The sequence below is a fragment of the Alternaria rosae genome (genome assembly GCF_020736505.1).
Source record: "Alternaria rosae strain MPI-PUGE-AT-0040 chromosome Unknown BKA58scaffold_1, whole genome shotgun sequence".
Lineage (NCBI taxonomy): Eukaryota > Fungi > Ascomycota > Dothideomycetes > Pleosporales > Pleosporaceae > Alternaria > Alternaria rosae.
The window spans coordinates 5,095,103-5,121,916 of NW_025763570.1; the positions used below are offsets into that span (position 1 = coordinate 5,095,103).

General features: G+C 53.6%; 9 protein-coding genes across 9 annotated transcripts; 5 read left to right on the plus strand and 4 right to left on the minus strand.

The window, feature by feature from the left end:
* Positions 1-34: 34 nt before the first annotated feature.
* On the plus strand, positions 35-3,297 carry BKA58DRAFT_434989 (uncharacterized protein; the record flags this gene model as incomplete). Its single annotated transcript, XM_046173303.1, has 3 exons — positions 35-169; positions 1,077-2,090; positions 2,149-3,297. 3 exons carry the CDS (start codon positions 35-37, stop codon positions 3,295-3,297), a joined length of 2,298 nt encoding a protein of 765 aa, XP_046032125.1.
* Positions 3,298-4,227: 930 nt separating this feature from the next.
* On the plus strand, positions 4,228-9,993 carry BKA58DRAFT_330590 (YjeF-related protein N-terminus-domain-containing protein). The gene is made up of 7 exons (XM_046168155.1): positions 4,228-5,075; positions 5,134-5,953; positions 6,021-6,588; positions 6,851-6,982; positions 7,064-7,247; positions 7,298-8,069; positions 8,130-9,993. Exons 1-7 carry the CDS (start codon positions 4,436-4,438, stop codon positions 9,631-9,633), a joined length of 4,620 nt encoding a protein of 1,539 aa, XP_046032126.1. The 5' UTR covers positions 4,228-4,435; the 3' UTR covers positions 9,634-9,993.
* BKA58DRAFT_33359 (uncharacterized protein) lies at positions 9,897-11,406 on the minus strand. The gene has a single exon (XM_046168204.1). It carries the CDS (start codon positions 11,142-11,144, stop codon positions 10,161-10,163), a length of 984 nt encoding a protein of 327 aa, XP_046032127.1. The 5' UTR covers positions 11,145-11,406; the 3' UTR covers positions 9,897-10,160.
* BKA58DRAFT_33358 (uncharacterized protein) lies at positions 11,407-12,646 on the minus strand. The gene has a single exon (XM_046168203.1). It carries the CDS (start codon positions 12,422-12,424, stop codon positions 11,669-11,671), a length of 756 nt encoding a protein of 251 aa, XP_046032128.1. The 5' UTR covers positions 12,425-12,646; the 3' UTR covers positions 11,407-11,668.
* Positions 12,647-13,152: 506 nt separating this feature from the next.
* BKA58DRAFT_33398 (dihydroxyacetone kinase) lies at positions 13,153-15,285 on the plus strand. Its single transcript, XM_046168211.1, has 5 exons — positions 13,153-13,282; positions 13,332-13,830; positions 13,888-14,498; positions 14,544-14,678; positions 14,728-15,285. The coding sequence occupies exons 1-5, from the start codon at positions 13,276-13,278 to the stop codon at positions 15,213-15,215; spliced, it is 1,740 nt and encodes a 579-aa protein (XP_046032129.1). The 5' UTR covers positions 13,153-13,275; the 3' UTR covers positions 15,216-15,285.
* Positions 15,286-16,102, minus strand: BKA58DRAFT_33362 (small nuclear ribonucleoprotein Sm D2). Its single transcript, XM_046168206.1, has 4 exons — positions 15,841-16,102; positions 15,757-15,789; positions 15,447-15,704; positions 15,286-15,398 (listed from the first exon to the last, which is right to left on the minus strand). The coding sequence occupies exons 1-4, from the start codon at positions 15,858-15,860 to the stop codon at positions 15,356-15,358; spliced, it is 354 nt and encodes a 117-aa protein (XP_046032130.1). The 5' UTR covers positions 15,861-16,102; the 3' UTR covers positions 15,286-15,355.
* Positions 16,103-16,316: 214 nt separating this feature from the next.
* Positions 16,317-20,864, plus strand: BKA58DRAFT_374754 (uncharacterized protein). Its single transcript, XM_046169361.1, has 3 exons — positions 16,317-16,713; positions 16,767-16,920; positions 16,976-20,864. Exons 1-3 carry the CDS (start codon positions 16,602-16,604, stop codon positions 20,481-20,483), a joined length of 3,774 nt encoding a protein of 1,257 aa, XP_046032131.1. The 5' UTR covers positions 16,317-16,601; the 3' UTR covers positions 20,484-20,864.
* Positions 20,865-22,889: 2,025 nt separating this feature from the next.
* BKA58DRAFT_374757 (versicolorin reductase) lies at positions 22,890-23,987 on the minus strand. The gene has a single exon (XM_046169362.1). It carries the CDS (start codon positions 23,821-23,823, stop codon positions 23,017-23,019), a length of 807 nt encoding a protein of 268 aa, XP_046032132.1. The 5' UTR covers positions 23,824-23,987; the 3' UTR covers positions 22,890-23,016.
* A 279-nt stretch (positions 23,988-24,266) lies between these two features.
* BKA58DRAFT_33461 (survival protein sure-like phosphatase/nucleotidase) lies at positions 24,267-25,994 on the plus strand. The gene is made up of 3 exons (XM_046168225.1): positions 24,267-24,720; positions 24,771-24,923; positions 24,973-25,994. Exons 1-3 carry the CDS (start codon positions 24,709-24,711, stop codon positions 25,858-25,860), a joined length of 1,053 nt encoding a protein of 350 aa, XP_046032133.1. The 5' UTR covers positions 24,267-24,708; the 3' UTR covers positions 25,861-25,994.
* Positions 25,995-26,814: the final 820 nt, after the last annotated feature.

Consider the following 26,814-nt stretch of genomic DNA (forward strand, 5'->3'; position numbering starts at 1 on the left):
GAGTGTAGTATTCGAGTACTCTTATGTGCTCGCGATGGCGCATCGGGGTATCAGGGTGCTAAAGCTCGTCCTGTCCATATTCACATGGAACGTACGCATCTCGACCAGCACGCCGCGTATCCGCCCATTGGCCATGTTTGACCTTGTTGAGATCGGCTCTCTTGCGCAGGTATAGTCAACAAGCGATTGAGTTGTCCTGTGGCATGCATTCTAGTCCCCGTCTATCATTGGGCGCATAGCTGCCGCCGAGTTGTCCCATGTTTCGACCTCAAAGACAGGCACACCAGATGGGACGAAAGCTGGGGGCTTCTCCAACTGCCATGCAGTCTTAGCCCTTTTGCGTGACTGAGGGACTGAGGTGGGCTGTTCTGTGTAGTAGTGTATATACTAGTTACCAATGGAGGCGCAATCGCATATATGCAGCGGGGAGGATGCGCTGTACTGTTCAAACCGTTTTGACAATATAAATTTGCATCGCAGATTCTGGACGTGTGTGTAAAGGCGACCGCCATTTAGTTTGAGGCGCATTCGGAAAGTACGTCGTGACCTGGAGTGGTCCTTGGTCCTTAGTCGGTGTCTCTGTTCGCTTGCGAACATCTCCCATCTGCAACCCACCCTCCACACCATTCTCCTCCGTCCCACACCACCTCCTCTCTGTAAGCCTCAACCCTTTCCATCAAGCCTACGGCTCATCTGAGATTGCACTCTGGCGCTCAGATAGAGTCAATCCTACCCTGCGCATTCCGGTCGCTAACCTGACGTGCGCAGCCAGCGGCGGTACACTCACGGAATCGGATCGAAGCATCCACTGCCCATCCAGCGCTCTAGACATATCTGTTGGTAAGTACATTTCTCCATAGGCCTTTGCGACCGGCTTGGGCTCGACAGGTGACTGCGACGCCGCCCCCTGGGTGTTCCGCGCTGTCGTCACCTTCTCCCTGTAGTCCGCAACTGGCCAGCGGTGACGAGCCCCCAACCGCCTCCAGCCCGACACAGGCTTCGCAGAACAACGCAAGAAGCACTCAGCAGGCCACCAAACCTCATCAGCGACCATCTGCTAACATGTCGCCTCCCAGACCCGACGCCCGTTTATCCTTCTCCGACCGCCATCCGTCCCAAGCCCTTGCGACACCGGCAGGATCGGTGCGCCGCCCAACCACACACACATACACAAGCTCGTTTTAGAGGCTTTGGAATACAAACTCAACCCCAGAGACATTGGCATGCAAGTTTCCAACATGCTTGCGGAACCTCGGGCTGCGGGCGCACAACGCTGCCCTGAGGTGGAAGAGCTCCTAGCGGGCCGACACCACGACGCCATGCAGATGGAGTCTGGCTACGACATGCTGCCTCAGAGAGAAGACTCTGGCATCATGGACGTGTACCCGAGCACCGAAACTGGCTCGGCGCACGACTCCCTGTCGCCCTCCAAGCAGACGCCCAAGAAGCACGTCAGCTTCGAGCTGCTGCTCCCTCAGTCGCCAGCACACAAGGCCCGACTACCCATGCGAGTCGACATATACCCTCACGACACCACGGACTCCATCATCACAACGGTCAAGAACTTCTACGGTCTGTATGAGCGTCGAGGCGTCATATTCGAGGACCGCCACGGCAACACGCTGATTGCGCGCTTCGAGAACTTTGAACATGGCATGACCGTCTACGTCCGAGTCTCTCCAGAGACTCTGGATGCAGAGGACTACTCTCCTGATCCGCGCCAGCAGACCATCTCGCCCCGTCGCGCTCGACCCCACCTCGACGAAGCCTTCCAGATGCTACCGCCGATCCAGCATCACCAAGGCTCGAGAGCGGGGTCCCGTCATGCGCGCCAGAGCCACTCCCCACATCGTGGTCGGAGGAGCGCGTCCATCAACAAGCGCATGCGCCCGTCTATAAAGAGTCGCGGAAACAGCTCGCACGGAAGCTTCGCTGACGCCAATGGCGACGGCTACAGCGACAGCGACGACGAGCATGGCTCTGTCAGCAGCTCGCGACGCTCAAGGAAAGAGCCATTGGCGAGCGCTGAGATTAGCGTTGACAACATTGTCGAAGGTGGCCGCCGAAAGCGTGCCAAATTCGACAGCTCGGTAAGTACCTACAGTGGGCATGTATCGTGCATTAGTCTGACACTCGTTCCTTCCATAGGAGCTGCCTCTGTTCGTACCGCCTCAAGTCCCCATGAATGCTTCACAGTCGTCCGTATCCCCCCAGCGACGCATCAGCGGAAACACTGCGGGCTCGCCATACTCTGCCAACCAGCAGACATTCTCATACTCGCATCCGCTGCCCTCCCCGCAGAGCTACGGTCCGGGCGACAGTTCATATCTTCAAGGACTAGTCACACCATACTCTGCAGCTAGTAGCCAGGCTCAGGGATACAAGTCTCGTGCGCGTGGCTCTGCTCAGCACTCCCACTACCGCTACTCTGGAAGCGGTGGAGTCCTTCCTACCCCTGACACCACTCTTGCGAGTATCAGCGTCATCTCTGATGAGGATGTCGCTCGCCAGCTCATGCGCTTGGGTGATGCGTCCAACTTCTCCGGCCACGGTCGCACGTCTACCTCAACGCTCGATGATGCCTTTAGCGGAAAAGCCGCGGCATCCTCAAGTGACGAGAGCGCTGATGGTAGCGACGACGAAAGTGAGCTTCCTCCCCTCCCGTACAACATGGCTCGTGCAATGAACGACCACACGCGTGTCTACGACGAAGCCGAGAGCAGTGGTGAGGACTATGAGGACGACCGAGATGGCTCTTTCAAGGGAGCTAGTGATGAGATGATTGCCGATGAGCACAACCACCGCGTACACGCTGGCATCATCAAGGCTCGCTCCGTGTCGAGCAAGTCTGGCAAGCCCCGTGCCACTTCCAAGAGCAAATCCAAGGTCAACGGCACCACCAAGGCCCCAATGTCACCATCTTCCCTCCCCTCTCAGTCGCGCAAGGCTTCCAACGCATCGCTGAACTTCCAGCATCAGCTCGGCGTCGATGAGGAGGATCTCTCGAGCAAGCCACGCTGCCAACGCTGCCGCAAGAGCAAGAAGGGTTGTGACCGTCAGCGACCATGCCAGCGCTGCAAAGACGCCGGAATCGGTGCCGACGGATGTGTCAGCGAAGACGAGGGCAACGGCAGGAAGGGTCGCTACGGACGCCACATGGGGGTCTCGGTCAAGAAGAACTCAGTCTCATCGGCGACCTCCATGGCGCCTCCCCCAATGCACGACTATCACATGCCGATGCAAGATGCTTACTCCATGAGCACAGCACTGGACAAGAGCAAGAAGCGCAAGAGGTAGCGGTTAGACATCGTCAATTCGCATCACGCGTCTCGCTACAAGGTTGTATTCACCACACTTCACTCACACTCTTCTCTGGCGTTTTGAATAGCGAGCTCTCGCATTGCATTATTTGGTGGTATCTTCAGCGACTGCCCGTCCTCTCCTTTCAACAAGAGTAAAAGTGTCTTTTCGCACGTTATTCTTATCGTTGCGCAGCGATGCGCGAGCACGAGTTGAAATTGCTATGGTGTTCTAGGTTAGAGTTGGGCGGACTGGTTAGCGATATGGACGGCAAAGGCTGGGTAGAGGTTTTGGGCGGATTGGGAATGGAGTGTAGGGGTTGTCTATGTGCTTGCTTTGGCGACTCCATATGTTCTACTTACGACTTGTTTGATACAATAGCGATTTCGTGTGCGATAGTCAACAAAGAAATGTTAAAATCAGACGCTCGTTGCATGTGGTGATACAACCATAGAATAAATGACTACTTCACACGGTAAGGTAGAATATCCAAAAATTGAGAACTTCCTACCAACAACAGACGTCGAGGTATTCATGCATCCAGGAAGATCGTCGTCGAGGCCACTTATGTCATCTGCATGTACCTGTACGGCACGACCCCATGCACCGGTGAGGATTTGGTAACGGGTGCACAGCATAAGCATGTATGTAAGCGCAGTCTGAAACGTCATGCGAACCTCGTGCCACGACAAATGACAGTCGCGGCGACCAAGGCACGTTGATGTCATTCAATAGTCTGGGAAAGCCATGAGCTATCTACCACTAAGCCAGCACCAGAGTGTCAGCCCTGAGGATCGGTCCGGGCTATTTTGAGACGAGAGGGAAAGCTTAAGTCGCGGGTTTAAGCGGGGTGTGGCTGAAAAGGACTAGCGCGAACTGAGATCCAGGCTGTGCATCGTTTCTGCCTGCAATTATCCCTCGCGGTCAGGCGTGCCTCTTGTTGGGCGGACAAGCCTCGTCTCGTCATACTGACACGTTCCTTCACTCTACCCACCCTCTCTGTAGCCTCTCCCTCGCCGCGCAATGAGAGGTTGCACGTCGACGGACACCACCAATTGCTGCTCCTGTTGACTCCACTGAGCACCAGCCACACCTAAAACCGTCGATCACCCCACAGGCGTCTAACGCGACCGTGATGGCTGAAGGGTCGATAAAGTCGAGGATTGCCGCGCTCAACCTCGAGGAGGTCCACACTCCTACGCCAGGCGCGAAGCCGACCTACTCCTACGATGCTTCGACTGCAAAGAAGAAGCCACCTCCACCGCCGCCAAGCGCGCGCCCTCCTGCCTACTCGCGCCAGACAGTCAACAACCCGCCAGTCCTGAGCAATGCGCCTACCTCCGCGCGACAACTCGGCAACCAGCCCATAGTAGTGAACGAATCCGAGAAACTAAAGGTTTCGCCCGCGCTGCCTCCTCGTCCGCCTCCGCGCAATGCCAGCACGCCTCGGCAAACGCCAACACTGCCTCCGCGCAAGGCGTCCGAATCAAGCGTGCGAAGGCGCGAGTCCTCCGAGTCAATTTCCACAATCGCATCGGGTATATCGACGCTGTCATTGGGCTCTGTGAAGACGAATGGCTCGGGGTACAGCAATGGAAGTACGGGCACAGTGTATCAGGTCAGGGCTCCGGCCTACGACCCGTCAAAGCTGCCACCACTGCCACCCAAGAAAGCACCCGAGGACCCTAAACAGAGCAAGGCGACCCTGAACGCTATGAAGAGCAAAAGGGATTATGTGCCTGCCCAGGCACTGCCTCCCCAACTCAAAACTCCCAGTAAGTAGGATATGGCTGGGTCACGCTTGGAGAGCACCGCTAACAGAATGATGTGTAGACCTTCCGGCAAGACCCTCTCTACCTCCTAGACAGTCCATCGTTCGCGAGCGATCACCTCAGCCTGTGCCAGCGCTGCCACAAAGACAATCCTCAAACGACACTTCCCGAACGAACAGAGTGATCGCACCACCGCCACCACGTCGATCAGCGTTGGATATGGGCTTCAATAATAAGGCGGCTACTCCTCCCCCTGTGCCATCAACTCGGCCACCAGCAGTTACATCTGATTCAGCCCCGGCTCTTGGTGCGCCACCACCTGTTCCAATGTCGTCCAGACCAAATCTCAGTGCCATCATGGCATCCAAGCCGAAACCAGGTGCTGCTCCATCAAGTTGTCTGAAGTGTCGGGATTTCTCAGGTCCAGACAATCACGCTGCGCAGTTCCCTCGTACCCAACTTCCCAACTCCGACGTGGGCTGGCTTGCTCATCAGCTGTGCTCACAGTTCCCCTCGCCTACAGACAAAGCTCGGGCGATTTTCACATGGCTTCATCATAACGTTGACTACGATGCTCACTCGTTCTTCAATGGTACGGTCATGCCTACCACCCCCGAAAAGACGATTGCATCGGGTCTGGCAGTATGCGAAGGATATGCCGGTCTATTCGCTGCTCTGGCTCTGAAAGCTGGGTTGGAGGCTATGGTCTGTTCCGGTGCGTGCAAGGGCTACGGTCACGCGCCTCTGGAGCCTGGCCAACCTCTACCACCTTATGAATCGACACATGCCTGGAACGCTGTCAAGATCGACAACGGTGAATGGAAGCTTATTGATCCCTGTTGGGGAGCTGGACACCTGGGGTGTCGTAATAAGGGCGAAGGGTACGTTTTCCAACCTATGTTCTTTTCGCAGTCCATCATCCGTCAATCAATGACCAACACTCACCAGATACATACGAGCCTTTGCTCCCGAGCATTTCATCATGGACAACAACGACTTCGGATTGAAGCACTACCCCGGAGAAGCCTCTCACCAGTTCCGCACCGACGGACGCATCATGTCCTACGAAGAATATATGCGACATGACGAGGGTGGGCGTCTATTTCTCTGCGGCAACGGCATGAAGCTCCACGGCTTCGGCGAGCGAACCTTCGAACCATCTCAAGCCAAAATCAAAGTAAACGACCCTTACGCACCAGCAGTAGTCCGGTTCCAAATGTCATTCGTCTGTCCGCACTGGGATCCCCAGATCAACGGAAAGGGACCGCCCTATATTATGCTCCTAAGCGTTGCCGGCAGGGACGGTCGGAAGCCAGACTACAAGCCGTTCAACACGGACGGGCGCATCTGGTGGCTCGACGTCCCGCGCATTGACCTCGGTGCGCCGGGCCAGAAGATTTCGATTGCGGCGGTGACGGAATTTAATAACAAGGACGCACGTGGGTTGAGCCTGACTACCTGGAACAACAAAAAGGCGTACTCGTGCATGTTCGGCAGTGTGGCACAGTGGGAACTTGTTTGATGCGGAACTGGGAACATCGCGTTATCATTCGAGGTGCACGAGACTTGCGCCTCACAGTTGATGAGTCGCGATGAGATGGAATGATTGTATGGATACCCTGGATTATTTGCTTTGGTTTTGGGCGATGAGGCGGGCTTAGTTAGATGAATACGCGTAATGAACATGAGTTATTCTTCCTTCTGTCTCCTTTTCGCGTGTACGTCATTCGAAGGAGTAGCTGGGCGCGTGCTCGCCTAGGCACAGTGGTAGAATGTAGATGAACCAGAAATTTACATCGCTCGTGAACATTCTTAATTCTGCATCTCATGCCATTGTTGGCTGCACAGCCTATTTGCATCTGGTCGTTTTCTTTTCTATACAGGGTGTGCCTGGCACGACGTGTAACCGGGTGTCCCTTCTATGCTGAGCATGTGAAGACGCAGCCGTTGGATGACCACTAGCGCGAAAGCACAACCCGCGAAATAGTTAGGTTGGGGTTACAACGGACTTGGGATCACCGCTCCACCTCCAACACGTCCGATCTACCGCAAACATGGCCACCGCTTTCGTCGGATTATCGGTCGCGGTGACGCTGCGGTCTCCCCCAGGTGCTGTCGTCGTGGGCGTGGTCAGCGGCGTGGACCAGCAGACAGCTACACTCGTTCTCCAAGATGGTATGCCGCAGCCAGAATTCATGATTATGGGCTTACGCTGACGTGTGTAGTCTTCTTCCCCAACTCGGGTCACCGTGTCGCTTCCTACACGGTAAACGGAGACATGATTGCAGATATCAAGGTCAATCCGTCAGCGCCCGCTCCTTCCCAACCTCTCCCGCCGCGATCAGGCCCGCAGACATACTCGCACTCGCAATATCCTCCGGGCCATGTCCAGCGCCAGTCACAGCATATGGGCCAGCAAGTTCCGCATCTTGTTAGTCAGCCGTCCGCGATCCCGCCTGCAGGCGCACCTGCCTACCAGAATGCTCGTCAAGCGTCTCGCCAACCTGCTCCTCAGCCAGCTCAAGCAGCTCAAGCAGCGCCGTTCGTCGACCCCGCGATTCTCAGCATGGGGAAGCGCACTTCTACCGCTCCTATCTTGGGTGGTCCCGTTTCCGCAACCCCCCAGGAAGCTCCGGCGACGCCAATAAAGCCTATGGCTGCTGCGAGCGCAGCGGCTCTCCCGAAGAACACGTCCTCGTTCGCAGGCCATGCGAAACATCACAATGTCCGAAAGCCAAGCGCGGCCACTTTGGAAGGTCCCTTCTCGTCTCTGGACATTGCGGATGCTGAGGAGGCAGACAGTGAGGCGCGGACAGCACAGGTGACTGCACGAAGGGCAAGCATCACCAAGACTAGGACCGGCAAGCCCATGGATGACCCCAGCCCGCAGAAGAACGACGACAACGGCAAGAAGACTCGGAGAGGAGGCAAGTCTCGTAAGAAGGAACTTGCCGCTCAAGAGAGGAAGAATGGTGATGTTGAGGCTGTTAAGAAAGGGTATGTGGAATTACAATTTTCAAATTAGGCGTCGCATACTCAGGGGCTAACCTCTACTAGTAAAGGCAATGGTTGGAGAAACACTCCCATGCTACAAGCCGCCGAACAGCCACAAACGAGAACTCCCGGAGTCATCGGCGGTAGAGTCGGTCTCGCAGCGGCGAACGCGTCGAATCGCAAAACGAAACGGCAGCAGGCGCTCGAAGCTACAAACGGATGGGCTACGGAAGACGCGACCGATATTCAGGACATGCCTGAGTTTGACTTCCAGAGTAACCTCTCGAAATTCGACAAGCGTACGGTGTTCAATCAGATTAGGAATGAGGACACCACTGCAGATGAGGATCGCTTGGTCAGCTTTAATCGGTTGGCAAGACCTGGTACACACGGCGGGAAGAACCTCCATCCTACAGAAAACGTGCTGGATCGGAAGCTGAAAAGCGCGACCAACACAAGCTCTGAGGAGGAGGAGGACTTCGGCAGCGGACGTAATTCTAGAAGGGCAATGTCCAGGGCTTCAGTCAAGCTGGCACCAACAAGGCAAGGCAGCGTACAGGCCGATATGGATATGATGGGCTCAGGCGTGTTGCCACGTACTAACCGTTCGTTCATCAACCGCCCCTACACGTCCTCACATGCTACCGGCAGTCCCAGGCCAGGACGCGTTGCTTCACCACCAGAGTCACCTCTCGAGTCTAGCGCTAAGGGCTGCTTACGATTGGTGTCAAATAACCGTAAGTGTTTCGCCATTACTCCTGGCGCTATGCTGGCAGTTGAAGAAACTGCTGAGGTAGATTTCGGCCTCAATGAAGACATCATGGCAGAGAACTCAGGACGGGGTATTGCAGAAGTCGCTCTGATCGCTATAAATCCCGGCGGCATGCGTCTCTCACGCGCCAACCTAAACGCCAACCCCGTCATTGTAGTCCTCGCAGGCAACCATCGCGGAGGCGCACGCGCAGTAGCAGCAGCACGACACCTCGCCCAACGCGGACCGAAAGTCATGGTCGCTCTCCTCGGCTTCGAACGCAACGCAGACTGGGATAAGGACATCCGCCGCCAAGTCGAGCTCTTCCGCAAATTCGGCGGCACCGTCCGCTCCTGGAGCGCCACAGAAGAAGCCCTAAAGCGTCTTCAGGCACCACCAGAACTCATCATCGACGCCCTGCTCGGCCGCCACAAAGAATTCGAAGCCCTCGGCCTCGAAGACCAACGCGTTGTCCTCAACATCGTCGGCTGGGCCAATAAATCGCGCGCCGCCTGTCTCGCTGTCGAAACACCCTCCGGCGTTGGCGGTTCCACAGGCGAAGTCTCCATCCTAGAAGGCGAACCGCTGGAAGTCCGCGCAAAGTACATCGTTTGTCTTGGTGCGCCTCGCACGGGGCTTGTTAAAGCGCTGCAGAATGGCTCGGGACGCGATCCACAGTGGCTTATTTGGATCGTGGATATCGGTGTCAATCGGCCTTGGCGTAATGCTGGTATCAGTGGCGGGAAAGGGATTAAGTTCGGCGAGCAATGGGTTGTTCAGGCGGTATTCGAGGAGCCTGGTATACCGGGGGCTTAGGATACCCAGGTGTTACCGGCTGAATCAAAAGAAGAAGCAGAGCGGAAACGGAAGAGGTACTTTGCGAAGCGACTTGAAGAGTTCATGGGAAAACAGTGGAGGAGTGGTTTTGACTGAGTGTCGCGGAGATAGCGTGGGGTTGTTTTTGCATTGCGTGGGCGTTTGAGTTATTGGTACACGGTAGAGCTTTGGATGCTCTTTTCCTTTCTTTGGGGTTAGAGATTGGATGAATTAACGGCATTATGGGTTGGGTTGGGATGTGATGGGGATACCAAAAGCTAGATATCGTTGAGTAGAGGATGGGCCGATAGGCAGTGGCGTGCGTGGCTAGTATGCCACGGTAATATATTATACTGAAGAAGTGTGTGCTTCTCATGTTTTTGAAATTTCGTGTTGTACAACTACTCAGTTAGAGCAGAAAGGTCAGATGTATTATCTACTGTGATAGAACTTGGCAAGAACACGGTGTGTACAAATGAAGCATGCAGAGATCTACACTGATATTCAATTGTACAACATTGCGTGTCCTAGTCCTTGTTCGACTGTAGAGACCCCATTCCTGCCAAACATTCAACGCCAGTACTATTCCACACCCTCTCTCCACCCAACCCCGTAACAAACCCAACAACCCTCCTCACGAGATCCTGCACAACCTCCTCGGGGTCCCCATCAAGATTGTGATGTGCACCCGGTATCACACCACCATCTTCATCATCGACAACACCATCGCCTTCCCGTATTATCCTCGTCCAGCGCCGGAGTAGGGCTGCTCGGTCGATGCTCACGGGCACGTACGGGTCTTCGGATCCGAGGAGGAAGCAGACGGGTGTGGTGGGGGGTATCCGGCCGAATGTTGTGGAGAAGTGTGAGTCGGGTAGGTCGCTGGAGAAGTAGTCGTCGTCGCCGTTCTTAGCGAGTAGGGCGTAGGCGCGGTATGCGTTGAGTGGGCCGCCCATGTCTTTGAAGACGGGATTGCTTTCTGGCGATAAGATCTCTTCGCCTTTGCCTGCATCCACCAATTCCTTCGCCATCGCAATCGCACCTTCTAGTTGCTTTCTCCTCTCCCCCTCTTTATAGTAGTCCTCCCAAGCCTCCCTGTCACTAACACCACCCTGTAGTATTATGCCATCTACATTCTCCCTCTCCTCATTTCCTTTACCAAGCAGGTATTCCATGATGTCCTGACACCCCGTCGAATGCCCCATAAGCACAATCTTCCTCAGCGGCCGTAGTTTCTTGAAATATGCCACGCATTCCCCTAGTTCGGCTGCGTCGCGCGCCAGGCTACCGGTGCCCCAGCCGCTGTAAGAGGAAGTAATGAGTACTTCGGCGAGAGACCAGGTGGGTGGTAGGGAGGCTGCGATGAGCGCGGGGTAGGGGACGGTGAGGAGGCCGTCTGTTAGGCCGCCTATCCAGAGGATGGTGTTGTAGGAAGGCGAAGGGTGAGCGGAGGCGTGTTCGAAGGCGATGAGGCCTTTGGTGTATTTGTGGGCGGTGCCTGGGTGCGCCATGTTCGCGTTAAGATTCGCTTATTGTAAACCGACGCAGAGATTCTGAGGTTGCCCAATGCGACGTGTAAATTTGGAGATGAGACGAATGGCGTGAGGACGCGATGGACGGGAAGCTCGACGCGACAGATTGGTGGGGGTGTAGATCAGAATCTTATCAGATGGTGGGGTAGCTTTTGTCCACGCCGAACATACTCCGCGAGCCCCGACACGCTCTCCATCTTGGCAGGCCATGCACGTAGCTCTTGCTTCTTCACACACACACACTCTCTCTCTCTCATTGTAGTATCCAGCCCAGTTCAAGCCGAATCAGATCGCCTTGGTCCTTCGTGACTTTCAATTGCCGCTCTTGGAGATGCGCTCTCCATATCGGATTGTCTTCGTTTGTCAATTTGCTTAAGTTGCGTAGAATATCTATCCTCAGTCCTGAGCTCTTGTCTGGTCGGTAGAAACCTGTAGTGCCCCGGATGCTGACGGCTTTAGTTCGTGCCATCGTCTTACAGTGCTCGCAATGTACGCGGTAGACTTCATGCAGCTTTTCTGCTTTGAAGGCTCCGGTCTCTGCATCGACAAGACGATTTTATGGTGCTTTCCTCTGAGGTTCGCATATGTAGACATGCTGTGAAATCGAGGGCTTGTAGGTCTGCACGAGCTTTTGTATATAAGTCCGAGGCTTCTACTTTCGCAAAGTCGATGACTATGAGACTTCTCAGGATGTAGTCTCCACTGATCCGATCGTATGTAACGCGACGACCGTTCGAGTATATGCGGCTTTCCTCCAAACCTGTTTCACAAGTATAGTACCTGAGACCAAGGTGCATCGCTTGTCTACCTCTGAAAGACGCAGCTCTTGCTACATTAGCCTTCGGAGATTCCAGAGAATAAGACCAGTGTGAGCAGAGCTTGAGTGTAGGGGAACACCTCCGATCCCGTGGTAGGTAACAGAGCATCTTCCCGACGAAGCGCGGATCTTCGTGGACATCTGCACAATAGACGCACCAGGTTCCAGATTCTTTGTGAGCTTCTTTGTAGAAATCGTCTCTCAGGAGCCGAACATAGACGCCGATCCTGATATCGCCGACTTTATCTTCTTGAACAGTGATGAATGGGAAAGTTTCGATTAACTTTGCACCTGACAGTACGAAGCAAATCTTCTCGGTGTGATCCAAGTACCCCCGTATATGGGCTAGGACCTCGTAGGGAAGGGCGTATAGTGGGCTTCTCTTCGCATTGATCTTGTAACATCTCTCAGCCCACGAAACGGAGGATTCGAGCTCAGACATGATTGCTGAGGGAGGCGTGAGGTGAATGTAGGTGTGAAGCTACATGAGACACTGAGATTCTTTCAGGTGTGTGCGAGTCCATGTGGCTCCGCACAAATTTCGTGGTAGCGAAAGTACCATGTCCAGTCGAAGGCTGAGGCAACCAAGGGTATGTGCCATCTATTCACACTCTAGGTACCGCTCCATAACTGCAATGGCGACCTAGTGGTAGGCGTGAGCGCGTCTCGCTATCTCCTCCATAAACGCAAGGGCATCGTGCCCAGTTGACGATCATCACGGCGGCAATCGGTCATTCATGCCCAAAGTCGTATTGTTGGGTAATGAACTCTGGGCGCGTAGGTGATGTCCGACCGTCGAATATCGAGAGCGAAAAAGCAAGCATGGCCGCATGCATGAGCTTCAGCCTCCCGGACCTGCCCCATATGAGGCTCGTGGTAGTCGTCAATGCTTGGTGTAAGAGTGGTCGGAAGACCGAAACTCGGTACGGAATCACCCAGAAGAGGAAGCCGATGCCTATGCTTGCTGACATCTCGGTGGTCCGGGGGAAGGAGCGACCCCACAGTAATGGAAAGCTACCCCTCACGCATCTGCGTAACCCCACTTAGAGCACTGGAGCTCTCCAAATGCCTGGAAACAAGACGGAACGCGGACGCGTTTCCGTGTGGCCACAGTAGTGTCGGCATATGTCAAATGACACGAAGGAATGGTGGTATGATTGCTTGTCGTCGGGTCGGGTATTGAAGGTTTCTTGGTGTTTCGTCATGCTACTTCTTCCAATTCTGTTCTGCTTTCAGTGCTGTCGTTGTACACCATTTCGCGCATACCATTGAGCTGAACACATAGTAGTCACAATGTCATGTATGCACTGCTACCAGAACCTATGCGACCAGGCAGCTAACATTCCCAGCGAGACATTTTATCCACGACCCGACACACCTTGTCAACACCGCGCTTCTCAGCATCCCCCAAACAAACCCCTCTGTGCAATGCGACATCAACAACAAGATCGTCTACCGCAAGAATGGCGCATCGCAAGTCAGCATAGTTTCCGGAGGTGGTAGTGGTCACGAACCCTCATTCGCATCCTTTGTCGGGGCGGGCCTTTTATCCGGAGCAGTCGCAGGTACAATCTTCGCGTCGCCGAGTGCAGAACAGGTGCGAAGATGCATCTTGCATCGCATTCAAAAAGACAAGGGTGTCCTTGTGATTGTAATGAACTATACTGGCGATGTGCTCAATTTCGGCATGGCCGTGGAGAAGGCACGTGCCGCTGGGATCGAAGTCGACATGGTGGTGGTTGGCGACGATGCCGGTGTTGGGCGCGCGAAGGGAGGAAAGGTCGGGCGCAGAGGTATTGCAGGAACCGTGCTTGTGCAGAAAATAGCCGGTGCGCTCGCTGCTAAAGGGTACGTACCACACCAATATGATGACTGTCAGGACGATGATAACTGACGTCAGCGTAGAGCGAGTCTCAAAGATGTAACGCAGATGGCCCAGCTCGTCGCAGACAACACCGTCTCAATCGGTTCTTCACTGGCTCACGTCCACGTGCCAGGTCGCCGAGAGGCAGAGGAAGACGAGTTGGCTGAAGGCCTAGTCGAGATTGGAATGGGCATCCACAACGAAGCCGGTTCAGAGCGCAAGAAAATCGATCTATCTGGTCTTGTAAAGACTATGCTGTCGCACTGCTTGGACGTCGCCGATCAGGACCGAAGCTTCTCCAAGATTACCGACAAGGACGATGTGGTACTACTGGTCAACAACCTGGGAGGTGTCAGTCCACTCGAGCTAAGCGGAATCACGAACGAAGTCGTCGAGCAACTAGCAGACAGCTTCAAGATCAAGCCAGTGCGTATTCTAGCTGGCACCTTCATGACCAGTTTGAATGGCTTGGGCTTCTCCATTAGCTTGCTTAGAGTCGCCGACGCTTCTATGCTCGAGCTGCTCGATGCGCCCGCTGAGGCAAGTGGCTGGTCTGCGGCAATTAATAGCAGCACATGGGCAAGGCGTGGAGAGGCGAAGAAGAATGAGGAACAGGTAGATGAAGAAGATATTCAGCCAAGTGATCTAAGAGGTAAGTGCCCACAGTGTTGCGTAGTATACGTGCTAACTTGAACAGTCAACTATGCTCAGGTTAAGTCAACCATGACGGTAGCGCTGAACAGACTCATCAAGGCTGAGCCGGACGTCACCCGATACGACACAATAGTTGGAGATGGCGATTGCGGAATCGGACTCAAGCGCGGCGCAGAAGGTAGGCTCTCATCACGTGTGCATTGATGCCTGGCGCTGACACCCAACAGCAATTCTGAAGATGCTCGAAACGGCAAAGGAGACGGATGATCTGCTGATCCTCATGAATCACATCATTCAAGTGGTGGAGCTGGCTATGGACGGCACGTCAGGTGCAATCTACGCCATCTTCTTGAATGCGCTGGCGCATGGATTGCGACAAAACGCGCCCTCGTCGCCACAGCCTGTCACACCCGCAATCTGGGCCAAGGCCCTTGACTCATCGCTCAAGGCACTCGGCAAATACACTCCTGCCAAACCCGGTGACCGAACGCTGATGGATGCCCTATATCCGTTCGTTGAGACGCTGTCCAAGACGGAAAGTATCGACAAAGCGGCTGCGGCGGCACAAGGCGGCGCGCAAGGGACGAAGGGTATGAAAGCGAGCTTGGGGCGAACGGTCTACGTTGGAGGCGAGGGTTTCCAAGAGGTTCCAGACCCTGGCGCGCATGGCCTCGCGGAGCTCCTACTGGGCCTGAGCGACGGTTTGAAGAAGTAGAAGTTGGGGTATCGTTGTTTGATTCGTTCGGTGTTCCTCGCCGATTTCGCGACGTTTATGTAACTTTTAATTCATTCCAACTCCATTTCGTGCGCTTCGATCTGGCGCTACCGTCCCAAATCCCCAGTGCTTCCAAGCTCTTATGATAGCAAGACGAGAATGACCGAGTCGCCGCGTAGGAACCTATAGAAGTCAGCGCATGCGCAAATGTAGAGTATAAGTTGAACGCACAGCTTGGAAATGAAGCGGTCCTTGTTGACCTTCCTTCCGTAGCTGCCGTTGGCTAACCGTGGAGTCTCAGTCCACATCTCTTTCGCGTTCTCGAGAACCATGTTGCAATGACGGTCGAAAGCCTTGACACGTGCAAGGATCTTGCGATTGTTTCGGCACGAGATCAGGACTTGTGTGCGCGAGCGGACGGCGGTCTGGAGGATGGAGAGGGGACCGGTGGTGAGCTCATGTTCTTCGACCTGAGCAACTTCGTACTCGCTAGGCAGCAATGTCAGTACCTGCGTTGTTGTGAATTGTAGGATATACGTACGTCAACTCCGAACGGGGCTTGGATAGAAGCTCTCTGCGTAATGTTAGCTCATATAGCGGTGAATGTTCTGGCAGTGATACGTACTGAATCTTTGCGTCCACCATTTTGTCGAGTCGTGCGATGAAGCAGGGAGGAAGAGAGTATACGACTTGGAACTATTACAGGTCAACTTTCTAGCTCTCGAGCTTCTGCCTGCGAATTTTGATATATGCTGCTCTGGGAAGTAGCGCGCAAGGATGGGGCGGCGCAAAAGATATGCACAGACCAGGAGCGGAAAGACTGACCTAGTTTTAGAAAGGAGGAACACCACGGCAACGCGCTTGGATGAGGTGGATCGGTCGGCGATGATATGAGGCAGGGCGATGAAGTGAGCGAGCTTGGCAGAATCGGATCTGGAGCTACACTTTATCCGCGCTTGAAGCCAATCAACGCGTCGGGAGTGGGGCTGAAACTTTAGCATGGAAGGTGCGTCACGCGTCTTTGTCCTCCCCGCGTTAGCGCGAAGCGGGTAGCGTCAAACCTCCGAGCTCGTGCATGCAACTTCACTTTCACCACACGACCTCAGTCACGACGCCCTCCACGACCCGTCTCTCCTTCACTTTACGCGTGCTGTTGCCTATTTCGGCATTCTTTACACGTGAAAATATTTAAAGACCCGTTTACCCCGCCAATTCGTCTTCTTGTCGCTTTTAGTCTCGCTTCTTAGTTCACCTCGAACGCGTTCGCGATGATCGCACGCCAGCCACCGATCGCGATATAACATAGACCACCCCGTCGCCCCCGACAACCTTCTCCTCTCTTCTTCATCACGGCCCGCCTATCCTTTGTCAATCTCATAGGCAGCCATGTCGACACCCTCGAGTACCACGCCGGATCCTGGTGCGATGCAGCACGCGCTCACACCGTCCGCTGCCGAGGAGAGCACAATGGACGAAATACCGCGCAGGCAAATGCGAGGCAAGCACATGTGCCCATTCATCACGACTTGATCTAACACAGCTGCACCACAGTCAAGGTACTCTACACATTCGATGATCAGAACAAGTCAAACTGCCTGGCCCGTCTGCCAAGCGTGCTGAACGTGCCTGTCGTATCGCTGGACGAGACCACCGAGGTAGGAGTCATCGAACTCAAGACCTGCATTCAGGCTATTGTGACTGCAAGGTAGGCCGACTCTTCCGCTTATTGGTTAATTGAAACAGACTGCTCACTGTCACAGCCCCGAGCTCGTAGCCAAACTAGGCCATGACTACACCGTATACGCTTACGACTTCTCCGAGTACGAAACGCCGCTGGTTGGCCAGGGCATGCTATCATGGATCCTCGCTTCAGCATCACCAACTCCCAATGCCCCGGCCAAAGACTCACAAACCATGGTCACAGGTCGCGTGTGCAAGAACATCCTTGGCATCTTTTCGAACGGAATCAAGGAAACCTTGGAGGTCAAGCTTAAGCTGGTGCCTGTTCCAACATGCATGCAAAAGGAATATGTCGAGAACATGGAGCGGTACCACAGCCTCAGTCAGCTGATGCCTGAAGGGTTCGATTACAACGCCTGGTCCGACTTTCTCAAGGAAAACCCTGCATTGGGTCATCTGGCCCAACCCAGCCCATACCCCGCACAGCCTTCGCCACGCCCTTCTATTGGTGGTGTTGAGCCGTTCCACCAGATGCTTACCCGCCAAAGCCCATCACAAGAGCCACCCCGGAACGACTCCTTCTACGATCAGTCGAACATGTCGTTCATGTCTCAGCCGACTAGGGCTTCCAGTCCTGCTATGAGCACTCTCTCTTTCCACCACTATCAGTATAATCCACCCTCCCGGCCAGCGTCACGGACCTCGGTCAGGAGTGAAGGTGCCCAGCCGACCCAGCAGTTCCAGTTTAGCGATCCTTATGTCATTGAGCCACAGGAAGACGGACCTCCGAAAAAGAGGGCACGGATCACCCAGACCACGAGACCGAGGAATACACCACTTAATGCCCACAACGATTCGCTGCGCGTTACAGCGAGCACAGCAGCATCCGTCCGCCTACTCAAGCCTTCTCTTAGCAATTCAGGAGCCGCCTCAGATATGGTGCCCCGTGCGCCAACGCCTCGCCCCGGTGAGAAGTTTAGTCAGCGAGGATCACGCCGCCCACCCGCCCCTAGTGCTCTAAGACATGGATCCATGGATGGAGGACGACCATATGTGTCTCTGTATGAGAGTAGCGTCTTCTCAGATAATGCGATGGAGTCTGCAGATGAAAGAGATGGAAGCCCAGGAGATACTCCGATGCCGTCATCCCCTCCAATCGCACCAGTTCGAACCACATCGCCCGATGCCTCAAGCCCCGACCTGCCGACACAACCTCCAAACGATTCCGGTTTCGTTAGCGACATGCCGGCTAGTCGAGACGGCGATGGCATGGATTTTGAAAAGCTTTGGAATGGACAAACCCAGGAGCATCGTCGCGAATCTGTCACCCAGCCAGTCACTCAAAGCATCGAGATGGACATGACCGCTCATGCTTTCGATTTCGACACCATGGACCAGGACATCTTCAATTCGGTCTATTTCCAAAGAAACGACGCGAATGATGACAGTGATTTGATGGCAAGGCTGTCCATGGTACAGCAGGATGACAACCTCGGAGATAAAAACGCTCTGCAGAAGTCACGAGCTACGGTATCGACAGCCGGTTCGCCTGATGGCATGATGTCACATATTTCTCCAACAGCCGAGAGTGAAGCCCAAGTCTACAGTCGCTCCGCTACCCCAAATCTCCCGCCAAAGCAGACAAAGCCGTCCAAGCCGAGAGGACTTCCAAGGTCACATACATGGTCCGGAGCAGAGCCCATGTCTGATGCGCCCACGCCCTCCGAGTGTGGGTACCCCCGAAGTGGATCCGGCGCGAAGAGGAAGAGGGTTATCAAAGACCGGCTGGACGCGGCTATTCGGAAAGGCGAAATGCCACCGCACTGTGTGAACTGCGGGGAGATCGACACAGTCACATGGAGGAAGGCTTACACACGCGTGGAGAACGGCACACCTAAGGACATCGAGCTGTCTACCGACACTGCTGGTACCGACATCATCGCATACGAAGTGATTGAATCGTCCTCTGAGGATGCTGAGCCGAAATACCGTATCTTCAAGAACAACCTGACGCGCGAAGACAAGGACATCATGGCTGCGAAGTCCTCTGAGGCGTTTGAAGAACTCAACCTCTGTAACCCATGCGGACTCTGGCTTATCAAGAAGTTTTCGATGAGGCCGCAGAAGGTATGGGATCGCGCTGCGCGTCTCGCCAACCGCAAGAGGCAGCAGAAGGCGGGGTCGCGCTCCAAGTCTATGACTGGTGGTGATGATCTCATGTCTGACGCCATCATGCCAGAGTCTGAACCTCCTATGCCGGATCAAGACCAAGCTGCTTCGTCCATTGACAGGCCCATCGACGGAACAATGGCACCGCCAGCTGTCGCACCTAGCAGGGGTGAGCTTGATCCTGAAGCAGCCAAGGCTGCCTTCGATCGAGCCATTGAGTCAAGCCCTGCTGGCGTTAGAGGGAGCAAAACGTCTCCCATTGATATCGACCAAGATCTCACGCCAAAGCCCACAAGGCGTCTACTTTTTCCATCTCCTAGGAAGCAAGGTCGGCGTAAGACCCTGGCTGACCCACCTCCAGCTCATGTCGCCACTCCGATTGCCACACCAATGTATATCCCTGACGATGACGCACCCAAGAAACCCCGGTGTCAACGATGCAAGGAGCTCAAGAGAGGCTGTGACCGCGAACGGCCATGTGGCCGCTGTGCGAATGCTGGTATAGGCCACGATGGCTGCATTCCGTGTGAGTCAAAGACGATGTGGTACTTCAAGCAGCCAGTGGCGCAAGTGGCTATCGTTGATCAAGAAAACCCGGATAAGGAGAATTGCCCACCCCCTCCTGCCGCAGAGACGGACGATCTCGCCCACCTTTTCGAAGATCCTGGTTCTCGGAAACCTACGCCCAAGAGCACACCTAAGAGGGACCAGATTGCCCAGGATCCTCTAAAGACCCCTACTCCAAGCACGCGTAAACGCATCGCTCTGACGCCGAGACGAGGTGCAGGGAACGGAGATGCACCTTCAACGCCATCTCGCAATATCTTGAGTCCTCGTGTGACCCGTTCGACAACAGCTGCACCAGACACACCATTCACCCGTCAGCTCAACGCACTGCTGTCTGACCACCCAATCTCGTCGCCTTCGCAGACTATCGACTTTTCAGCTTTTCCCACATTTACCACACCCGGTCGCAGTGATGCTCACTTTAGCGAGTTCCTGCCCGATGACTTCCTGTCTAGTGACATGCCTGTGAGCAGCTCGCCATCGAAGAACGGCTCATCGGGACTTGGCTTCGACCTCTACGAAGATCCCAACACTTCTACTGTGGGTCTATGGAGTGGCGATAACATATTCGACAACGAAACCATGATGCTTGACATGGAGAATGGCTCTAAGCGCGAAAGCGTGGATGGCAACGCCGGTCCGGATGCCTCTACATTACTGAAGATGAACGTCGGTGGAATGACTGTCGACTTCGCTGCCATGATCGAGGAAGTCGTCGGCGCTGCCAACAAAGAAGCAGATACCAACGAAGCCACAAGCAAGGGCCTAGAAGCTGGTATTAAGCTCGAGCCTAAGAGCCCAGAGGATGAGGCCGAGGGTATGGGCAAGACACCCGAAGAGCCCACGGTTTGAGTTTGAGGCTGAGGGACGTTTCACGGCGTTTACGATTCTGCATACCCCATCCGTCACACTTTTGTGGCTTTTTTTGGCGTTTAGCGATTTGCATTGACATGGCATGAACACACGAGGAATGATTCGGTTTTTGTATACTAGTCCATAGATGGTTCATCGAGCCTTGATGCAAGCAGGCAGGCTGTGAACGAGCAACGAGCGTGGAATGCGCGTCTTTATATACCCAATGAATGCTTCAGATTAGACGCAGTCTTCCTCTGCACGTTCTTTTTGTGCCGCGAAACTTCTCTCTAGCAGAGTGTACATATCACATGAACCTGCTCTTTTGGTGATGTTGGCTTGCTTGGTGTTGAAGTAGGACAGATTTCATTCAGACTGGAGCTCGACTAGTGCAATAATCTTTTTTATGTGGCGATTACGACTTAGAGATAGATTCCACATTTCCTCCGCCATCACACCGAAGATATATAGAATTTGATAGTCATACTCTGCGATTCAAACGCCTTTTCAACCACCCCGAAAATCCTGAAAACCGCCCTCCAAGTCGCCAATTCATTTGTGGTGTGTCGCAATATACGTATTTCTTTCAATAGTGGATGCTTTTGCGCACAGTCCGTAGCTAAACTCAAAAGCGCGGCCTTCGGACACCTGTAGTATGGCCATAGTGGCTCGTGCGTGTCGAGATCAAGCCGACGGATATTAGGTGGAAGAGGATTGAAGAGTTCGCATGTTCCGTCGTGGTACAGGGTTACTACGTCGGTCCTGAGATACTGAAGGTCACAGATTTTTGCAATTGCAGACATCCTACCGCGGCTGAGTAGTAAATATGTGGCGGGACCGATAGATCACTGTGTAAAGTGAGGTTCTCCGAGGATTCGCAATTTGTCATGATAGCTCCGCTTAGGGTAGGGTAGTGGACCGCCGGTATTCCGTACTCGTTGCATTCGGAGATGGCTATCGATCGCGCGCATCTGAATAGAGTAAACACCAAGCGGAGCTCTTTGAGTGCTTTTATACTGCGCAATATCATGGCTACATACTTCGAGTGAATACTGCTATTTTCGATTTGGAGATACTCAATAGGTGAGCTTCGAGGAGGAGGTTTTGCTAGCTGTGCTATCTGTGCCAGGCGTTCCATCGGTGTCAAATGTCAATTTGCATCCCTGACTTCGAGTGGGCCTTGAAAGCTTAATGTACGCAGAACTGGTAATTGGAGGACAGCGAAAAGCGCAGTTAAGTCCATGCCGCCTTGCTAGCCAAATCGTATCGTACGTAAGTTGGTGAGGCAGTGGGTTACCCCGGGAGAGAAGTATGGGCTGGTCTCGTCTAGCATAGCCTAGAGAGATAGGTTATCTATGCAACGATAGCTGGAAAACCTGAGATCCGGCTCCAGAATCTCCAAAGCTTCTAGCTGTGGGGTGAGCACCAAGACCAGAGTCAGTGAGGCACGTGCAACCCCCCAGTGATCATGAATTAGGTACAACCGGATGTTGGATATATTGAGTTTTCGTTCAAGGTTCGGTGCTCTGAACTGACGCGAGAGCGTTCTGTACCATCCCGGAGTTTCATAAGACTTCTTGTCTCAGACGAGTCGCTTGATGTGTCGAGCTAGAGTAGGCATTTTCTCCAGACGCTGGACCAGCTTTATGCAGTGGTTATGATCGGTTTTGATGGTCCTGTAGAGGTATGACTCCGTGAGCCGATTGAATTGTCGGCTTGTAGCAGATAGAGAGTAGATCATCTCTGGGGTGCCGGGGATGTATTCATCGTCGAGCCCCGAGCCGACTTGCTCTAGAATTCCGCACAGGAGTTCTTCGGGAAAATCGCTCAGGCTGCGCTTAGAAAGCGTGGAAGTCGACATGACGGAAAGATCAGAGACTTTGTCCTCGACCCCTTGAGGTTGCAGATGTATGGCAGTTTTGCTTAGTGGTGACCACGAGTGGGGTTTGGGCGTGGTGAGATGACTAGGTATGAAATAGAAGTGGGGAATATTTGTAGGAAAGAGTATCTTAGAACATTATCACATAGAATTCTGCTCGCATGAATCACATGGATATTCGAACTTTGGTTAGTAGTAGGACGTCAAATTGCTGTTGTCTTACTGGTAGCTTGAGGTTTCCATGGAAGCGACAAGGGAAAGGTCCACCGTGCTGGTCTAACTCGAAATCCCCTGTGAATGACAAGATCGTGTTCATTGCAGATGCTAAATTCTGGTCAGTCAACCACATTACATGCTGATACACGTTGCAGTTGTGTAGAGCAGGTGTGCAGATCGAGCCATGTGATGGCGTTGCCCAATCGCGTTTGGTGACGTAAGTCTTGGCAGGGTATCTACTACCTTCGTTCACGCCCACACACCTCCATCACGACACACATTTCGAAATGTTTGCACACGCGGGAAACACATCGAGTGATTTTGCTATGATTCGTTGTTTTATTCGAGCGATGGCTTCGAACTGGGCTCTCTATCAAATGCGCTGGAAAACATACAATGCTACCGTCATTCGTTCATCATCACCACCTCAGTCTCAGCTTACTGGGATGATCCGCCGGAGATGGTCAGCACTTGACCGTTGACCCAGCCACCGTCCGCTGATGCGAGGAAAGCGACGACCCTCGCAACATCCTCAGGTACGGCACACCTTCCAAGCGGGCAGTGGTTTGCCATCAGATTCTCGATCTTCTCCGCTGGCCAGTCAGGCGAGCCACCGGGGATGTAATGCCAAGCGTTCTGTGTGAACATGTCTGACTTGATACCTCCTGGTGCGACACCGTTGACGGTGATACCGCGCTTTCCGAAGTCGGTTGCGAACGCCTTGATGAAACCGATGACGGCCATCTTGGAGGCGTTGTAGAGGGCGTGATCCTTGACACCGAGAAGGCCGGCGGCAATGGAGCTCATCAGGATGATGCGGCCGTTATCCTCGATGTGCTTGTATGCGGTCTGGCCAACGAAGAATTGTGCTCTTGTGTTCAGGTTGAATACATGGTCGTACTTCTCCTCGCTGATCTCCTCTGTTACGTCCCAGCTCTCGGTTCCTGAGTTGCTCATGACGATGTTGATCTTGCCGAATGCCTTCTTCGCCTCCTCGAATAGTCTGTTGATCTCACTGACTTTGCTGACATCGGCCTTGATGGCTACGGCTTTGGCACCGTTGTTGAAGCCCTTGATGATTTCGCAGACCTCGTTTGCTGGGCCTTCGGAGGAAACGTAGTTTACGATGACGGAGGCGCCGCGCTTGCCGAGCTCGATAGCACAACCCCTTCCAATGCCGCGACCGGCACCGGTAATGAGAGCGACCTGTCCCTCGAGGGAGGCAGTGGGAACGCTGATGACCATTTTGATAATGTGTTGGTGTTTAGATGATTATGGGTCGGTGTATGATGAAATATAGAATTTCAAGGTAGGGAGCTTGAAGTTGTTGAAGTGGTGGGTGAGGATGAATTGGGTATACTGATTACCTTTCTCATCTTGTGCTGGCTCTTTATAAACATCTCGAGTGTTCGGTCTCAGCATTGAAACAAATGGTGTTCACGGTATGCGGGCACGGGCGGGGATCCGAAGAAACGAACGCCGAAAATAGCTGCTCTAGGGACCTGCGGCTCTACACCTTCGCGCCCGAAGCTCTGGTCGTTTTAGCTACACACAGCTAAACCTCCCGGTAGACTCTGCACTCCCGTTTCGAAATGTCGTGGATGAAGTGCCGGCTGTCGTGCGGACGTCGGAAGGGGGAGGGGCCATGCTTGACCCCCGAATGAGGGTGTTCAGATCTGCCATGGAGATGCGAGACGAAGTCCGGTGTCGCGAATACTTCTAATCATATCTTCGATCTTATACAGAGGCGTCTACTTTGCTATCAGGTGCGACCTGGAAACTTGAGCTTCTTCGTAGCTAAGCTCTGATCGTCGGCACGATGCAGGGCGCATCAGCGGATCTACCCATGGCGCAGGTACCACTGCCAGTTTTACACGGACTTTGCCATTGCCCTGCAGCGTTCGTTGACGACGTTTGCAACCGTTCTGTCGAAGAAACGGCCATGCGAAAACAAATGTGATAACGCAGAGGTGTTGATGCGAAAGATGAGGCGGTGACCGCCTGCGCTGCCACGGCATTCGGACTTATTGGTAGGTAGCGCACGTCACTGTCTGCCCCTCTGCATCTCTCGGTCTCCAATCCACAACACAGCCATCCCCAGAACCCGCTGCAATATCCACATAAGCAATCATGCATATTCTTGTAAGACTATCTTATCTTACTAAGTCAATGGCAGATACTGATCAATCTAGGTCACCAACGACGATGGCCCACCGTCAGACCAGTCCTCACCCTACGTGCATTCATTAGTGTCAACACTGCAGAAGCATGGCCATACCGTTTCAGTCGTTCTTCCGCATACACAGAGGTCATGGATAGGCAAGGCACATCTTGTGGGCAAGTCTGTATGATACACCACTTCTGCTACGCCGCTCGCCATACTCATTACCACAGATACAACCGACATACTACCGCCCTGCGCCTCTCCAAACAAACGCCGAGGGCCGCCTCACGAACCATGGCACAACCCATAACTCGCCTCTACCACCCTCTTCCAATGAAGAAGAATGGGTACTCGTCGACTCCACACCCGCGTCCTGCGTACAGATCGGTCTCTACCACTACTTCTCCGACCGCGGCCCAATCGATCTCGTAGTCAGCGGCCCGAACTACGGTCGCAACAGCACCGCCATCTTCTCTCTATCATCAGGCACAATAGGTGGCGCGATGGAGGCAGCAGTATGCGGCATGAAGTCCATCGCCTTATCGTACGCGTTCTTCGACCGCAACCACGACGCTAAGATTATCAGCGACGCGAGCGAGCTCAGCGCAAAACTCATACAGCACCTGTGGGATAACTGGGACACAAACACCCATCTCTACACCGTCAACGTACCATTGGTAGAGAATGTAGGAGAGCGCAAGATCCTCTGGACAAACATGCTGCAGAATTCGTGGAAGAGCGGAAGCTGTTTCCAGGTTGTCGAAGTACCCTCCGAAGCAGATGACACGCCATCAGACATCGAGGGTCAGATTCGCAAGCAAGAGGAGAAGTTCGGAAAGAAGGAACTCAAGGCGAATTCGGAGATACAGGGTGGAGCGTCTGGCACGGATAGTGGACGAGAGACACCTTCCGGTCAAGCGCATATGCGGTATACACACAAGCACTTCAAGTGGGCGCCGACGTTCAAGGACGTGTATGAGAGTGTCGAGGCTAGCGAGCCGGGCAATGACGGATGGGCGGTCGCGCAGGGCTATACGAGTGTGACTCCGTTACGGGCGAACTTCATGCATGTCAATGGGTTCGAGGGAGAGATCAAGCTGAGTGGTGGCTCGTCGTAGACTTGGATTTTCGACGCCACGATGATTGAGAAATGAATATGAAAAAACCTCTAGGTCGTCTCTACTTGAGCCTAAATGTCGAGACCTCTGAGTCACTCCTCTGATTCATGAGCCTTGAGTATGTGAGCTAGTCATATCATCGGAACAGTCAGTACATGTATTTAAGAAGAGGATGGGCAGATTAGCTCTTCGCTTTCACCATTACTTCCGAAAGACATCCTTATAGTCTCGCCGGGACACAGCAATCGAACCGAATCAAATTACAATATGGCGGATCAACCTCACGCATATTCAACCACTACCGAAGAATACATTAATCCACCGTCCTCCAATCACAGCACCACATCAGAGGAAGACCCTGTCATAAAAGAGATCCGTGAACTGGCCGACGCTCGTTTGGAACAGTACAGAACGTCTATACTATACCCTCTGAGACACGACGACGAGTGGGCCCATGACCGACAACGGGCACCAAAGATCATTGAGAAGGAGTTTTACCGTTTCCAGGGATGGGCATGAGATACAAAGCTGTTCATTGTCAAGAAGGAAGACGCACCGGGGAAAACTAGACTAAAGATAATCGTTTTAAGGAGGTTTACCCCAAAGGAGAACATCTACAATATTCGCCCAGATGAACACAAGTTGGTTCTTCAGTGTCTTAAAGATTTGAAAGGAACTTTGGAAGACATCCACGCGATCATTAGAGAGAAGGAGGAGGCCTTGAGAGAGGAACCCTTTCGACCTTGGCCTTCGGAGCTAGTCTCGAGCCCAGAGTTTGCCCAGAAGTTCGATCAATGGAAAACGATCGTTGATACCCTGGAACGATTGAGTAGCCTAAAGCAAGCAAAATGCGCCCCGACAACTGGCCACCATGCTGTCAGAAACACATATAAACGTTGCGTCAAGATGTACTGGGCGGTCATTGATAATTTTGACAAGCTAGATGAGGATACA